The 16,761-nt window shown below is 44.4% G+C and overlaps 2 protein-coding genes across 2 annotated transcripts in view; one reads left to right on the plus strand and one right to left on the minus strand.

Annotated features, from left to right (window-relative positions):
• The window catches only part of LOC137532976 (spectrin beta chain, erythrocytic-like), a 564,120-nt gene that overhangs the window by 264,993 nt on the left and 282,366 nt on the right, over positions 1 to 16,761 (minus strand). The gene's annotated exons all lie outside the window — the stretch shown is intronic.
• Positions 6,343 to 14,910, plus strand: LOC137532975 (serine/arginine-rich splicing factor 5). The gene is made up of 8 exons (XM_068254044.1): positions 6,343 to 6,451; positions 8,347 to 8,496; positions 9,470 to 9,540; positions 10,145 to 10,270; positions 10,416 to 10,482; positions 11,473 to 11,546; positions 13,058 to 13,168; positions 14,257 to 14,910. The coding sequence occupies exons 2-8, from the start codon at positions 8,371 to 8,373 to the stop codon at positions 14,531 to 14,533; spliced, it is 852 nt and encodes a 283-aa protein (XP_068110145.1). The 5' UTR covers positions 6,343 to 6,451; positions 8,347 to 8,370; the 3' UTR covers positions 14,534 to 14,910.

A 16,761-nucleotide genomic window follows, 5' to 3' on the forward strand; every position in this document is an offset into this window, starting at 1 on the left:
GCAGCATTCCCATTGTTGTTCTACACCATTTTTCTTGAAATCTGATCAGCATTGACAGCTGCAAGGCCGTGAAATGATTCAAAGTCCGATTAACCGATTTCTGAAGAGGCGATATAACAATTGTTTTCCAGATCATACAGCGCACGATGAACAAAAGGTTGGTAATTTTTCTGTGCACAGGCAGGACGTGGCAATTTTACCAGCATCATGGGAGCACCGCCTGTTATACTATTAGTTACCAGGGAAACGAGCCCATTACAGTGGTAACATGCGTCGTAATGCAAGTTACCATGGTAATGCGCATGGCAGCAATAGAGTTACCAGCGGTGCTCTCCTGGTGTTAGAATCTGTAAAATTGCTGTGCGCTGCCTGCTCACGGCAAAATTACCAGCCTTTTGTGCATCAAGCCCATGGAAATATACCAAGCTTTATTCTCCAACTTCGCAAAACTGTGTGAAAGGCAGACATCACCAAAGCAAAGCTGTATTGTTATTTGTGTACTCCATTCCTGGGGCAGAAGCATTCCCAGTAGGCTAGACCCCGGTGGGGAATTGCATTGCGTTGGCCAACAGAATCGCATTGCTAATGTGCTGCAATTGTATTGTAAAGGTATGTTCCCACTGGCGCGTTAGCAGTGCGGTGGAATCCAACCGGCATAACATGGGGAGTGCAGTGCGGTACTGCATAACACACACTTTAATAGGTGTAGATAGGCCAGGTTCACAGTGGTCAGTTGCACGACTCACACGTTATATTAGCGTATCTGCCTTATTTGCTGTGGCAGTCAGGTGACACAGGGGAGAGATCAAATTACTACTTGTGATTAGTCACAGATGAGGGGGAATTAGACAGGCTAAACGCTCTCAGGGCTGGTGCACACCAGAGCGGTTCGGGAGCGTTTTTTAAAACGCCTGCAGGGGGAAAACCGCTTGGCTAATGAAAGTGAATGGGATGGTGCACACCAGAGCGGTTTGTTTTTTCCACAAACGCAAACTCAGGGGCTGCAGCATTTTTTAGATTTCTGAGGCGTTTCTGCCTCAATGTTAAAGTATAGAAAAGTGGAAAACCGCTCTGAAAAACGCTAGATCAGAGCGGTTTTCCAGGCGTTTTTGTTACAGAAGCTGTTCAGTAACAGCTTTTACTGTAAGAATATTTGTAATCTGCTACACAAAAACGCTCCAAAAACGCTAGGCTTGTTTAGAAAACCTCTCTAAACATGCCTAGAATCACTCTGGAATCTGCTTCAAAAACCTCCAGCGTTTTGCAGATCTGCTAGAGGTTTTTGGTGTGCACTGGGCATAAATGCATACAGGGTGCATTTCTGTCTGTTTTCCTTCTGTCCTGTGCAAGAGTTCAGGTCCACTTTAATACAAAGCCTGCATGCAGCGAGTTAGAATAACATGATCAGTTACAATGAACTGTGTACAGTACTGTAAACAGGCCAATAGAACTGTATGGGCAGAATTTATGCAGCACAACTGAGCAACTTGAACTAGGCCTGAAGCATACTTTTTATCTTTTGAATACACTTTCCATGTTTGTGTACATGTCCCTGTTCCTGCATATTGTGTGTCAGGCTCAGGGATTAGTCACAGCAAAAGGTGTGAACAGGCCGTAAATGAATCACTAAAGCTAAAGTGGAAGAAATAAAAGAGCTTTGGTTTATATTCTTTTATAAAACTGTTGGACTGAATTACTGCCTCTGTACTGTCTGAATCACTGGCCCCTGATTGCATGCATGTTGCCAGGGTGACTAAAGCCAAAATATCTGCATGACAGCCATAAAGGCCCATACACACGGCGGAATTCCGTGAACAACTGATCGTTTGAACGTCCCGTCGTTCAGTCGTTCGCCCGCTAAATTGGGCGTGTGTACAGACTGTCGTTCGCTTGATAAGAGTGAGTTTGAGCGATCCTCCCTACTAGACATACACACAAAAAAACACACTCTACTAAACATATCACGATCCATATAAGAAATATGTACTAACTCATTCCCTCAAGGATCTAACATACAAGACAGTTCTATTTTCTCATTAAGGCCTAAAGGGCCCATTGCATCAGTCTTTAAGATTAATCTTGTCTCCCTCCTCAACAACAAACGCTCCCTGTCGCCCCCTCTTGAAGGGACCTCTTGTTTCTCCAGGGCTAAGAATCTCAAATTAAATCTCTCATGTGGGTGTTCATTTCTCATATGCTCAATAAGTCGAGTACATCCTCTCCCCGATTTAATAGAACTCATATGCTCACCAAATCGTATTTTCATTGGTCTGGTAGTTTGTCCTATATATAATCGATCACAGGGGCATATTAGCGCGTATACTACAAAATCTGTTTGGCAAGTGAAGAATCCTCTTATTTGCATAAATTATTTGCCTACCCTAATGCTCCTTTGGGGTAACATCTTCCTACACCACTTACAATGTCCACATCGAAAATTCCCCACGGGTAACATGGCACTTAACCAATCTTTATTTTTGGGAGAGACAAACTCACTGCTAGTTAACAGGTTCCCCAATGTGGGGGCACGCCTAAAAACCACCCTGGGGACACCCTGCAGGATCGGCGCCAATTCGGGATCTCTCCCAATCATGGACCAATTTGAATGTATGGCTTTCCTGATCCGATCCGCCATAGAGGAATAATCAAACGTAACAGTCGTTCTTACGACATTACTGTCGTCTTTCTTTCTAGGTGTCAACAGTGACTTCCTTGCCTGTTTCCAGGCTCTTAGTCTTGATTTCTTAAGTAAGTCCATATTGTAGCCTCTCCTAGCAAATCTAGCAGTGAGTTCGTCTGCTTGTGTACTGAAATCATTATCCCTACTATTATTACGTCTTAATCTTAAATATTGCCCGTAGGGAATAGCTTCAACCACATGTCTAGGATGAAAGCTCTGTGCATGGAGAATCGAATTGGTAGCTGTATCCTTTCTATAACCTTTCGTAATCAATTGATCATCTTCTACTATTAATTTGATATCCAAAAATGTCACCTCATGATCACTGATTTCTGAGGTGAATTGCATATTCACCTCATTAACGTTCAAATATCGCATAAACTCCTGAAATTCGTTTTCGGTCCCCGACCACACCACCAGGACATCGTCCACATACCTGGACCAACGTCTGACGTGTCTCCTGAATGGATTGGATTCGGAGAGCACGGCAGACTCCTCCCACGCCCCCAAGAAGAGGTTAGCGTAGGAGCACGCCACGGGGGTCCCCATAGCCGTCCCAGACACCTGATGGTACCAGCTGCGGTCAAACAAAAAGGCGTTATGAGTCAACACAAAATTGAGACATTCCAATATATAATCAACAAATTTCTCATCCTTATTAGTACGTAAAAGATAGTGTCTAACCGCAGCCACCCCCATACAGTGCGGGATCCTGCTGTACAGACTGACCACGTCAATAGTGGCCAGTCTGTCACCAGGGACCCACGTGGCACGCTCCACCATCCTCAACACCTCTAGCGTACCCCTGAGGTAGGATGGCACCCCCTCCACCAGGGGGCGCAGGAGGTGGTCCAGGTATCTGGACAATCTCTCAGTGAGGGACCCACAACCCGAGACTATGGGTCGTCCCGGCGGTGAAGTCAGGGACTTATGGAGTTTGGGTATATGCTACCACACTGGTCGCCGTAGGTAGAGGGGAAGCAAGTCAGTGGCTAATTTTTGTGAGAGAAAGCCTAACTCCACACCTTTACGTAACAGAGTGCGGAGTTTGTTTTGATATCGCGTGGTGGGATCAGAAGGCATAGGTAGGTATGTCTCTCTGTCACTCAGTTGCCTCCTAGCTTCTGAATAATACTGCGTATTGGACATTATGACGAGGTTGCCCCCTTCGTCTGCTTTTCTGAGTACCACCTCGCGATTTTTCTTGAGCCAATTAAGAGCTTTCCCCTCCTCCACGGTGAGATTGGACTCAACCGATTCGTAAATCACAGCTCTAACATCTCTAAGTGTGCATTCAAAAAAATGTTCCAGAGTAGATCCTGGAACTGTGGGGAAGGGATGTACCAACCTACAAGCTCTGAACGAACCCACATCTCCTATGTTTAACACTCTAGAGTTCATCATTTCTACCCCTTCATCATTTTGATCAGATTCCATTAGTAGGTCCTCAAGTACCTGTAAAATCTCCTCATCAGTGGGGTTCAACTGCACTGAAGGGAAAAACCCCAAAGTGCTTGTATCATTATCCCCTATCATTTGAGTAGAAAAGGATTGATAAGGAACATCGCCGCCGCATCTACACTTTAAGTTCAAGCAGGATAATTGATACTGTCCTTGGTCCAGATTACATGCTTGCCACAACAGCTGAGTTTTGAGGTTATGTTTATTAGAGATCAGAGCACATGGGACATATCTTATGAAAGAGCGTTCCACGGTTTTGTAACACAGAAATTCTAAATGCGGGTGTGGCAGGAGGTGACTAGAGCAGAAAAGAGGAGCCTACAATTAGCTTCCAGTGCAGAGATCTATTGCGTGGAATCTAAGGAGCTAAACGAGAACAGAAACAGTAGAGCACAAACAAAACACAAAAAAAATCCATGTCTATGGACAGTTAAACGCACTATAACCATTGATAGATGTCCACAACATCAAAAATAAACCATATCTCCAGATCCATATTAAATAACAATAGTATTTATTGGAGAAAAATGCTTATTTAAAAACATTTAAAAACAATTAAAAAGTTGTACACAGGTCGAACCACAAGGTGTGGACCGTATAATCAATACACAGATCTAATACCTAACACAGGGTAAAGATAATACAATAAATCATTCAATCTAGACTGCAGCAATAAGAAGATGTATGACATGTTCGGCAATACATAGCCCTCTGGCTAATATTATAAGTGTGCGCGGCTGCAGTGAAATAAATAAACACTTACCCTGGATATGCTGGTATCCACACAAGGAGGCCCCGGCCCGGTACCTATCTAACGCATGTCTGACATCCGTCCTTCATCGGAGACACGCGTTAGATAGGTACCGAGCCGGGCCTCCTTGTGTGGATACCAGCATATCCAGGGTAAGTGTTTATTTAAAGACTATTGTTATTTAATATGGAGCTGGAGATATGGTTTATTCTTGATGTTGTGGACATCTATCAATGGTTATAAAATCTAAGGAGCTGTCTTATGCTGGGAATACACGGATTGTTTCTGGCGATTGCTTCCCACTCAATCCACTTATCTTCCGCTCGTTTTTCTCTTTTTCCAATTCACTTTGATGACAAATAGAGCGGCAAAACAATCAAACGGTGATCGGACATGTCCTAAATTATCTATCTAACCATCTAATCAGCTCAGAAAGGACCGTGTATTGCCAACATTATAATTACATTAGATTTGTGCATGACCTCAGTCTGTATTACTTCCATTGCCCTAATGACCCAATATGCCTCCTCCTGCCTGCAGCTGCTCATCCTTCTCGTTTAACTTCTTCCGACCAAACCCTCCTGTCCTGCGGCTTCAGTATTCAACTAGCCCTAATGGCCCATACTCACGAGGGACTTTTGTTGCCTCAACACGCGGCGCGCGCGTGTTGCGGCGACAGGTCGCCCGTGAGTATGGGCCGTCGCACACGCGCGCACCCCGAACTGTCGCCCGCCGCTCATGTCGCCATGCGATTGAAACTTTCAATCGCATGGCGACAGTCGCCGCTGCCCCCCCGCCGCAACTGTCGCTAGTCCGCGTGAGTACGCGGACTAGCGACAGCAACCTCCATGTAGGTACATGGAGCTTCCGGCGGGGGGAGGAGGAACGTCAGCGACAGCTTCCGCCTTGCCGCTGGTCCCTCTTCCGCGTGTGTACGCGGAGGGACCTGGCGAGAAGCTGTCGCCGGCCTGTCGCCCACACGCTCACGTGTGCTGGCGACAGGCCACATTTCTCGCCCGTGAGTATGGGCCATTACGAGACAGACCTCCCCAATCTTCATTTCAAAGGAAAATAATTGAAATGCTGCCCCCTCAATGTATCTTCATAGCTTCCATTCATGTAACCTGCATCGTGCTAATACGGCCTGCCTATTGAAAAGTTTAATTTTTATACAGCGAGATATATAATACGTTTTGTAAGAGCCCTTTTTTACAATAGATAAGAACAATAACAGCAAGCATGGCGTCCTCCATTTCACGAACACGCACGACTGCAGAGCCCTGACTCATCGTCTTTGTGCGACGCTTCCGGCCAATCAGCCCGCTCTACGATCACGCCACGCCCTGCCAGCCGCCATTTCGTGCAGCGGGCAGAGAGCGGCGGGGTGTGGCCGCAGGGTGCTCCTCCTTTTGTTATGCGTAGTCCTTGCAGAGCTGAACACGGACTGGTCGCTTTCGGGGTGGAATCTGCCCCCTGTGTGACCACGCCCAGCTCGGAACATTTTGTCAAGTTGCGGACTCGGAGCTGCGTCATTCGCCGTGTGAGAGGAACACCGTGAGGTCGGTTTGTATTTTCTGCTGAGTTATGCATTCTCTGTGTATTGTTTATGGTTTCTATTCTCCTGTTACAGCCTGTATGTGTTCTGCACGGGGAATGCTGATATTTATATATTTTAGGGATTAGCCGAGGAGGAAACGGAAATGATCTCTTATGTGCTGTTCTGGGGCATTTACATGCTGGATTTGCGCTTATGTTTTATCAACACGCAGCACAATTTAGTTTTGTGACTTTATTTTAGTTCGTTCTGAATATTTCTTAGGTGGTTTTGTAGCTGTGAATGCGGATGAAGAAGGCTCCGCCCACTGATGGGGAACCCGGCGCCATCTTTTAGCATTCACACCCATGTTAGACCTTCTAGTGGACTCCAGCAATGGAGGCAAGGGTTGGGCGGAAGCAGGCTGCAGCTTCTGGGAAGCAGATTGCTCTTCCCTGCCTTCCTCTTATTAATATAGAAACCCACATGTCATACATTACAAAAGATTGGCAGGGTTGTTTTCTGTAGTTCATTTGATGAAGAGCAGGAGATCCATCGGATCTCTGATCAAAGATGTTTTAAAGGACCACTATTGTGAAAAAAGTTGGTAGTTAAAAGCTGACTGAACCCACAGTTTTTGGGCCAGTCCATCTCCTAATGGGGGATTCTCAGGTTTTTTCATTTTCAACAGTATATCCTGAACAGCAGTTGCAAAGTCTAACTGTCAAAATAGTGTGCAAGTGAGTAGGGAGGCTGGCTGGTATTTTTTTTGGCAGTTAAACTGCTGTTCAGGAAATCCTATTGAAAACCCTGAGAATCCACCATGGGGAGATAGTCTGGCCCAAACTCTTGGTTCTGATTTTATTGCCTACTTTTTGTGACAGTGGTCCTTTAAGCTAGCTATACACAATGTAAGGACAGTTTTAAGCCAGTAAAGGATTATTCCCTGGTTGATCAGTTGTAGTGATAGATTTACCACCTTGCATCACTTGACATTGAGCAGTTTACAATGGAACTCAAGTCAACTTGCGTTTGTAATGCTGCAGCTGGTGGATGCATTCAAAAAGCTCTATAGGTACAATCCTACTCCTACTTCGTTATGCTAAGTTCTTGCCAAACAGGTGAAAATAAATTTCAGGTGCTGCAGTGGCTGCATGCTACTGATGATAGAACTAGTGCCCAATTAGTATTTTTTAACCTTGAAAGGTGAAGGGGTATGTTGAAGAGAAAAAATTCCAATGTTATTTGAGGCTTACTCCTCCAATGCAATAATGGTCACATTTTTACTCAATACACTATCATCCACAGTTGTTGCATCACATGCTTTGCAATCTGATTGCAACAATAATGCTCGGACTTTAGTCTCTGCCCCACCATGTACAGAATGATCATTTGTGGACTTTCTTATGACGTACCATTAAGGGTAATCTTTTTACGGAAATAACTTTTTATATTGCTTTTTTCATTAAATTTCCTTGTGTATTTACACATACTAATAATTTTACCCAGCTGAGAGATTTTACAAGGGACCAATTGTTGGTCTCTGCATGTTAATACATTTCTTACAAAAAAAATGAGCAGTTTTAGCACATGGTGAATCATTCCCATGACAATGAAAGCAATTTAGAATCGGGCAAAAAGAATACTGTTGCAGCTATGGGCGTGGCCAGGTCCAGAAAAAAATCAAGGTGCACCAACACCACCTAGTGGTAAATTTACAGTGAGTCATTGATTTACATATATTCAGCAGTGTTGCTCTGGGAGACATCTCAAGCTCACTCCAACCTGAATTATCGCAAATTCTTTCTGTTTTAGGAAAGCAAACTTTTGTTGTTCAGTCTAACACTTTAATCACTACTTTGCACTTGCTTTCTTTGGTACATTTCTGTAACTTCTAAACATTTTTTTATATATTTTCAGATCTTTTACTCAAATTTTGCAGACATGAGTGGTTGTAGAGTTTTCATTGGTCGGTTGAACCCAGCTGCCAGAGAAAAAGATGTCGAGCGGTTCTTCAAGGGCTATGGGAGAATCCGAGACATTGACCTAAAGAGAGGATTTGGTTTTGTGGTAAGGATTTTTTTTTAAAGGACTTACGAGGCGAAATTACTAAAACAAAAAGTTAATCACCTCCGTGCCGATCCGCCGCGTCCCCCCGCTTGTTAGTGCCCCCCGGGCCGGGTGCCGACCCCTAGGCCTGGGTCGGGCTCTCCTGCCTCTCGTAAAATGGCCGTTTCCTCTGGCCACGTAGCGTGGACCGAGGGGGTCGGCCCTAGAGCTGCGCAGCCGCACTCGCGGCCAGCCGGACTGCGTAGCCGTGGCCAGAGGAAGCGGCCATTATACGAGAGGCAGGAGAGCCCGACCCAGGCCGTGGGGTCAGCAGCCGGCCTGGGGGAGCTAACGAGCGAGGGGACCCGGCGGATTGGCGCGGATGGCGTCCTCCGTGCCTTAAAAGATGAGGCAGGTGATTAACTTTTTTTTTTTTTAGTAATTTCGCCTTGTAAGTCCTTATTGTAAAACCTGTGGAGGTACCCTAGCTGTTAGGATCAGAATATAATAGTGTTATTAAACTATTCTGAATTGAGGATGTTTGAATAGGAACCCTGGGTTAAAGTGCAAGGGTATGTTGTAGCCATGCTAAATCTTCCTATGCTGCAATATTGAAAACAGTCAATTTTGGCTGCCAGGTCAGTCCCTTCTCAGACACTATTTGCCAAACTTTGCATCAATAAAAGTGAAGGAGCATGATTATGCTATCCCCTTGCCAAGTGGCGTAAGGAACCTAACTGGTATAGGGCCTCAATGCAAAACCTTCAATGTCGTCGTCCATGTCAATTGGCAGAACAGCATTCAATCTCAAAGGGAATGGTGGTATAGAAGGTTGAGTCCAAACATTTTATGTAGGTTTCTTGCCTTCCTCCTCCTAGTTCCCCTCTTAGAACGCAGTCAGCATAGCAGTTACTGTGCTAAATGTTAAGGTTGTAAAATTTTGGGATTTTAATGTTCATTGTGTAAACTTTAATTTTTTTTTTTCCCCACCAAGGAATTTGAAGATCCAAGGGATGCAGATGATGCGGTCTATGAGCTTGATGGCAAAGAACTCTGCAGTGAGAGGTACAGTATAACTTTACTTCAGATGTTTTAGCTACAAGTGTTTGAAGAGTTTTTTTTTTTTTTTTTAACCACCCACTAGAAATGACAAATGAGATCAGTGTTGTTGACTCTAGATCTTTCAGCAACACCTTGTAGTTGTACATGTGCTTCATTTTTACCACACTGCCTCAACTAGTTATGGAAAGTCCAGGTCTTTTCAATTAATCGATTTATTAAAAATAGCCGAATCAATCATTAACCAAATCATTTGATTCATTTCACTGGGGAGGGTGTGGCTAGCAGTAACTCTTTGCTAGTCCCTCCCCTGCTCTAATTGGCCCAGACATCCTTCAGCTGTGTGTGTGGGCCCTTTTCCACTAGCAGCATTTTTGCCTTTGCCAACTCACCGGAAAGAACCCGGCTCAAATGAACCAATCACTCATGAACCGGACATCACTAGCCTCAACCAGCCACCTAGCATTGAGTTGCTAGCCTTTCCATGTGCGGGGGTCATTCTAGGTGTGCAAGTCAAGGACTGATTTGGGGTTGTTTGTTTTTGCTTAGCACCTTTGAACAGATATTGTCACAGCTCTGACCTTAAAACTTTTTTTTTTCCCCCCGCCAGGGTTACCATTGAGCATGCCCGTCTGCGTGCCAGAGGAGGTGGCGGAGGAGGTGGTGGTGGACGAGGGCTTGGCCGTGGAAGATACAATGATCGTTTTAGCAGTCGTCGCCCACGAAATGAGAGGAGGTCAGTACTAAGCAAAAGTGCCTTAAAGAAGAACTCTGAAGTTTTTTTTTTTTTTTCATTTATTTTGGCCACTTCCCCCATGTTTTATACAAACTAGTGAATGTCTTCATGTGGTATGTTGACTGACCATTCTCTCTCTCCTTAGTGCTCCGCCAATAAGAACTGAAAACCGTCTCATAGTAGAAAACTTGTCCTCAAGAGTGAGCTGGCAGGTTTGTTGACTTTATGGTTGTTGTTTTTTGTTTTTTTTTTAATTTTTTTAAATTTAATGGGGATTATGAAAAAATTGGTGGGAATTTTATTTTTGTTTCATAATTTTAACCAAATATTAAACCCTTTATTTGCCAGCCTATCTGTGTCTCGTTGGCCTTGTGACGAGGAGCGCCTGTTGGTTATTGCTCTGTCTTGGTCACTTTTGGGCCGTGTTGAAATTGCCAGTGAGCTCCTACATTGCCTGTTGGCGTCCTAGATCCGTTGCCAGTCTAGACATACCGGAGCACTTACTTGCAAGTGCCGGGTTGCAGCGACCCCCTGAGAGTTAACGAAATCTGGTCGTTAAGTTGAGAGAGATGTTCTTCTGTAAAGATTCCGAATGAGAGGTCGAGATCGCAGAAAGTTGAAAGATACGAAATTAGGTGGTCGTTGGAATCCTGGTCGCTTAAAGTCCTGGTAACACCACAGGAGTACAAATGATGGCCATCGTCCATGGTCTTCTAATGGGGAGGGGTCGTTCGATATAAAGGCTTCCATTCAGATGGGTAGCCCACAAGTGGGTGTGAAGAGCCAGTCGGGCTTGTCTCATGACGGTTCCTCCAGTCGCTTAATGCAGTTTGGTGGTTGACTAGCCTAGGGATTTAATATTAAAGGTAAAGTAACCTATATTTTTAATGACATCACGGGCACCAAATAAATGGCTTATGTATACTTGTACCATAATATTTAAATTAAAACTAATTTTAGTATTTCTATGTTGGTACTACTTACACTTGTATTCTCTTAGCTCAAATCTAGTTTTCTTCTCTATAGAAGACTTTTTGTATCACTTATTTTGTGCCCTACTGTAGTTTTTGCTATTCTTCATCTTTAAGAATGGTGAAATTACAATGTCAAGTTCTTATTCTAACATTTTTGCTTTCTTTTCAGTCTTTTATTTTACACTGTTGTGTTCGGTGTCTGTTGTAATCATGTATATTTTATATTAGGACTTGAAAGACTTTATGAGACAAGCCGGAGAAGTGACTTTTGCAGATGCACACAGACCCAAGCTCAATGAGGGGTAAGTTTGTACTCAGTTTTTCAGGCACATGCATATGTGAGGCTGAACTCTTTAAGCCGGTGTACATGTACAGTTGGTTGAATTCTGTAGTTAAAAATCCACTTACCTGGGGCTTCCTGCAGCCCGTGGCAGCCGTCCTGGGTCCTCGCCGCAGCTCCGGAGGCTCAGTCTTCACTGCAGAACCTGACCTTGCCAGGTCTGGTTCCGGGTCGGCCTCTTCTGTGTTCTACGGTGCAGGTCACGTGGTCTGGCTGACATCATCAGGACGGTACTGCGCAGGCAGAATAGTTCTGTGCCTGCGCAGTACCGTCCTTATGTCGGCCGGACCACGTGACCCGCGGAGAAGACCGGGAGCCTCCGGAGCTGCGGCGAGGGCACAGGACAGCTGCCACGGACTGGAGGAAGCCCCAGTTGAGTGGGTTTTCTGTACCGAGGATAGGGGCGAAATTTTTAATTTAGAATGTGCTTTTTCTGCACCTTGTCTGAGAGTTAAAGGGAAGGTCCAAACTAAATAAAGAAGAAAAAAATCTGGGACGTCCTCCAGCCCCTGGCAGCTATTTCCAGCTAGTGGCCCAGGGTCCTCTCAGTTAAAGATGTTAACCTCGTGGGCATGCTGCTTGCGCTCATGTGGCCTGGAGGGTTTTACTGAGAATGCTCCAAACCATGTGATCATGTGCAGTAGATGCTGGTTGGCATCTGCAATGGAGGGGGCCCATACTGGAAACGGAGCTGTTGCAAGGGACCGATCAGCTGCCAGTGGCTGGAGGAAGCCCAGGGTAAGTAGATTTCTCCCCGCAGCCTCCCATCTGTCATTTTAAACATTGGCACAATCTTGATTACTACCAAATATTACCTTTTTTCTATGAGAGCTCTGAAGAAGTGGTACACGGAGAAACTATTTGTTGGGACACAGCTGCACCAGAGTGCATTGGTTTGTCATTTAACCTTAATTTACACACAGAACCCTTGTATGAATAGCCATTTTCAAATGGGTTTTAAGCAATGGGAGGTAGTGCCCGGACCATTAACTCTCCATTTGTATTGCCTAACCAGTAGGTAGTGAAAACTACCAGCACTACAAACTTCCTTGTTTATCTCACACCACCCTAACTGAACTACACATGAACTGTAGTGCCAGCTCTCACCACAATAGTATGAGCTTACCTAATGAATCCAAAGTATTTATAGAGCTGTTCCGCATGCTATATGGAAGTGGAAAAATTTGCTAATTAAGAATAGGTGTGTGCACCTTTAAAGTAGACCTTTTTGAAGATCTGTGTTCTAAAATTGGGTAGACATCAGATTTTCTCCCAGTTTGATCCTATGGAATACAGACAGCTGTAAGCAAACCATAAATCACTAGTTCCCTGGCCAAGTCGTACCGCCCCCACCACCTTAAAAGAACTGTATATCCCACCTCACTAGATCGACATTTTTTTTTTTTACAGTAAATGCATGTTTTTGTTTAAATACCAAGACTTCTAATACCATTGTACTTGTTTCCCTTTAAGGGTTGTTGAGTTTGCATCTTACAGCGATCTGAAAAATGCTATTGAGAAACTGTCCGGCAAGGAAATCAATGGAAGAAAAATAAGACTGATAGAAGGAAACAAGAGGCACAGGTTTGTGGAGGATATTTTCATATGTTGCATGTGGAGACATTTAATGCTGGGTGCATAGTCTTCCCCCAAAAAATAAGACCGTGTCTTATATTAATTTTTGCACCAAAATATGTGCTAGGGCTTATTTTCAGGGGATGTCTTTTATTTCTATGAACACACAAGTTCCTGAGCGTGTCCCCTCCTGACATCCCCCACAGTGACACCTTTTCCTCTGCTAGATCCACCTTGTGTCACTTTTTCCCCTTTGTACCTTTAGTGTCCCTCTCTGTACCTGTGTCCTCCTCTATCCCCTGTGCTCCTGTGTCTCGTGTCTACTTGCTCGCAAGACTATGGGCTCCAGTAATAACACAAGTTTCCATATTTATTTATTTTCCCCATTACTGCTGCTAGGGCTTATTTTCAGGGTAGGGCTTATATTTTGAGTATGCTCAAAATTCCTACTAGGGCTTACTTTCAGGGGATGTCTTAATTTCGGGGAAAGAAGGTACTATATGATATTTTATGGTCGCTTTACTGTCAGATCGATTTCCAACATGTCAGATTTGATTTCTGAGCATTTTCCGATTTCCTAATATGGAATCCATCTGAAAGCAAATGGGACATGTTGGAAATTGATCTGGCAGTAAATCGACCATAAAATCTCAGCGTGTACCCAGCAATAGGGGGGGCTACACAGATCCGAAAGTGGCAATTGTTCTGTCCCCGCCCCCTTTATTTATAGCTACATCGTTTCTTGTCAGTGTAGACAGCTCTCATTCCAATAGCGCCTCCTAGAGATGAGTAGAACTGCCAAAAATCAAAGGAACATGAAGGACAGTGATTTTGTTTGGAGACTGGAAAATTGAAGCTGGGACTCCACTAGGAGTGTTAGTTTTCATGTAAAGGGATTTGTGAATGTGGGGTTGATATTTGCAAAACAGATAAGCAGGCAATGATCAAAATGTTCTGAATGTTGAAGGTTTGTCCTAACAGTAAAGGTAATTCTTTATAAAAGACATGGTTAATGTTGGAGTGGCTAAAAGTGAATTGTAGTACTACTTCATACAAAGGAATCCCTTGCACCCACTTACATATTCTTCCTATTCCAGTAGGTCCAGAAGCCGCAGCCGCTCCCGCAGCAGAAGCTCATCCAGGTCTCGCAGCAGGTCCCGCTCCAGGAGCAGGAAGTCCTACAGCCGTTCCCGTAGCCGCAGCCGTACTCCTCGCAGTAACCGCAGCAACCGCAGCAAATCCAGGTCTGTGAGTAGATCACCAGTTCAAGAGAAGTCTCAAAAGGCTCCTTCCAGAAGTCCATCTAAATCCCCAGCATCTGCTGATCGCCAGAGGTCTAGATCAAGATCTCGATCTGCTGACAGCAGAAACTGAACTTTTTATATACTTTACCCATCCCATTTCCCTTTGTGAAAAGTGTACTTACCATTTTTTGGGGAGTATGAAGTTCATGAAAAGCAAGCAGGAAAATAGAATACAAACTTAGTGTGGACCAGTGAAGACAAATTCTCAAGCTGTCTTTTATTTTCCACCTGCTTGTTTACAATTGTATAGTTTTTGTGTAAAGCTCTTTATATATTTCACCCCTTTTTTGATGTGATTGTATACTAGAGCATAAGATGGGAGCTACCTGTCTTGTGAGCTATTAGCTGTAAATAAAGCTTTGTTTTGTGTGTTTGCCATACAAACCTGCCAGCTTCCGCAATTTCATTTGTGAAATACTATTCTAATAAATTTTATTAAAAACTAAACCATCAGTTTGAGTCTGACTTCTTTGGTCGTTTTGCTTTCAAGCTGTAGCTAGTTAGGAATTCCTAGTTATGATTTTCTTGCATTTGTGACAGCAGTATTACATTTGTAGTATTACTGTGTAATGTAGATGGTAACATACCGTGTTTGTGGTACCTGGAGCAATAATGGATAAAAAGCATTCAAAAAGGCACACCAGAGTGTCGAAATTATCGGGTAGAGCATTCTTTACAAGCTATCAACCGATGTTTATTGTGTGAATCGTTCATCTCTGGTTCCCTTTAAAGGACTTACGAGGCGAAATTCATAAAAAAAGCGAATTACCTCATTGCAAAAGCAGACCTCAGGGCAGACGAACAGCACCTTCCCTGTCATTGTCAGGTGCTTTATGAGGCTAATCCAGTCTTCATTACAGGTTCCGACCCTCCCCAGGGTCACCTTACGAGAATCGCCGCTTTAAAAATGATCTCGTGCACAGCTCTCATAGCCGGAGCTGCGCAGTATTACAGCCCCGCTCGTGTCCGCCCTCTCTCCGTGCGATTTATCTCTCCGTCCGATACGTCATGTGGGCGGCTCCACATGACCACCCACATGACTTACTACACAGTGCCAGCCAGCCGCGCCCCCTCAGCAGAGAATACAAGCGCTGAGCGAGCGAGGACTTGCTTACACATGAGGTAATTAGCTTTTTTTATGAATTTCGCCTTGTAAGTCGTTAAAGGAGTACTGTAGTGGGGAAAAAAAAGTTGATCTTACCAGGGCTTGTAACGGTTCCCCGAAGACTACCTGTGCCCGCGCAGCCACTCACCGATGCTCCGGTCCTCGCTTCCAGTTCACTTCTGGAAGTTTCTGATTTTTTTTAAAGTCCGAAAACCACTGCACCTGCTCCAGCAATGTTCTCTCTCCCTCTGATGTCACCAGGAGCAAACTGTGCAGGCACAGACTGTACTGGGCCTGGACAATACACTCCTGGTGACATCAGCGAGGGTGCAGCTGCACAGGTGCAGTGGTTTTCAGACTATAAAGTCAGACAATTCCAGAAGTGAGACAGGGATATTCCCCCTCCCCTTACATTGGTCCTTCAAAGGGAAGATATACATGTTGTTGGGAGTCTGCTTCTTGTTGCTTTAAAACTTTGTAACTTGCATGTAGTTTGCAATTGGACCAAACAACTTATATAACCTTTTTTTTTTTTTTTTTTTTAATTGGTCCAAGTTCAAACTGTGTAACCTTTACATGATATTTGAATGCAAAGAGAAACTTGCTCTTTAAACATCAGTCCCTAATGTAAGCATCAGCTGTGGGTACATATTGAAATCTTTTTAGTAGTTAAGATGTGACATCAGCAGTTGCCTAGTACAGGGGTGCCCACACTTTTTCGGGTCGCGAGCGACTTCAAAATTCCCCGAGGCCAGGAGAACTACCGTTTCAAATGCTAAGCTTAGCGTGCGACTCCCCCCCCCCCCCCCCCCACCTCACTGTATGTTAGCCAGGTATATGTGCACCACCCCAGCCATAATGTGGCTGCGCCGCCTCTCTCCTCCACTGCATCCTTATTGGCCAGCGACCAGCAGCAAAGCGTGGTGGTTTACAGCTACCGGTCGCAACATTTTACTGGTAGATCGCTTTGACCTATTGGGCAGCCCTGGTCTAGTATTAGTGTGTAAGTTAATTAATTTTAATGTGCAGCTATGAAGAATGCCTCCTTATGAAGGTACTAACAGCACTGAGTGATAATGAAAAACTAAAACTAGATATCATGTTCTGTACTGTCAGTACCTCAGATCTGTCCTAAATGTGGGGTCTGTTTTTGCAGTTAAAAGGCAACTCGAGTGAGAAGATTATGGAGGCTG

The sequence above is a fragment of the Hyperolius riggenbachi genome, chromosome 9 (genome assembly GCF_040937935.1).
Source record: "Hyperolius riggenbachi isolate aHypRig1 chromosome 9, aHypRig1.pri, whole genome shotgun sequence".
Lineage (NCBI taxonomy): Eukaryota > Metazoa > Chordata > Amphibia > Anura > Hyperoliidae > Hyperolius > Hyperolius riggenbachi.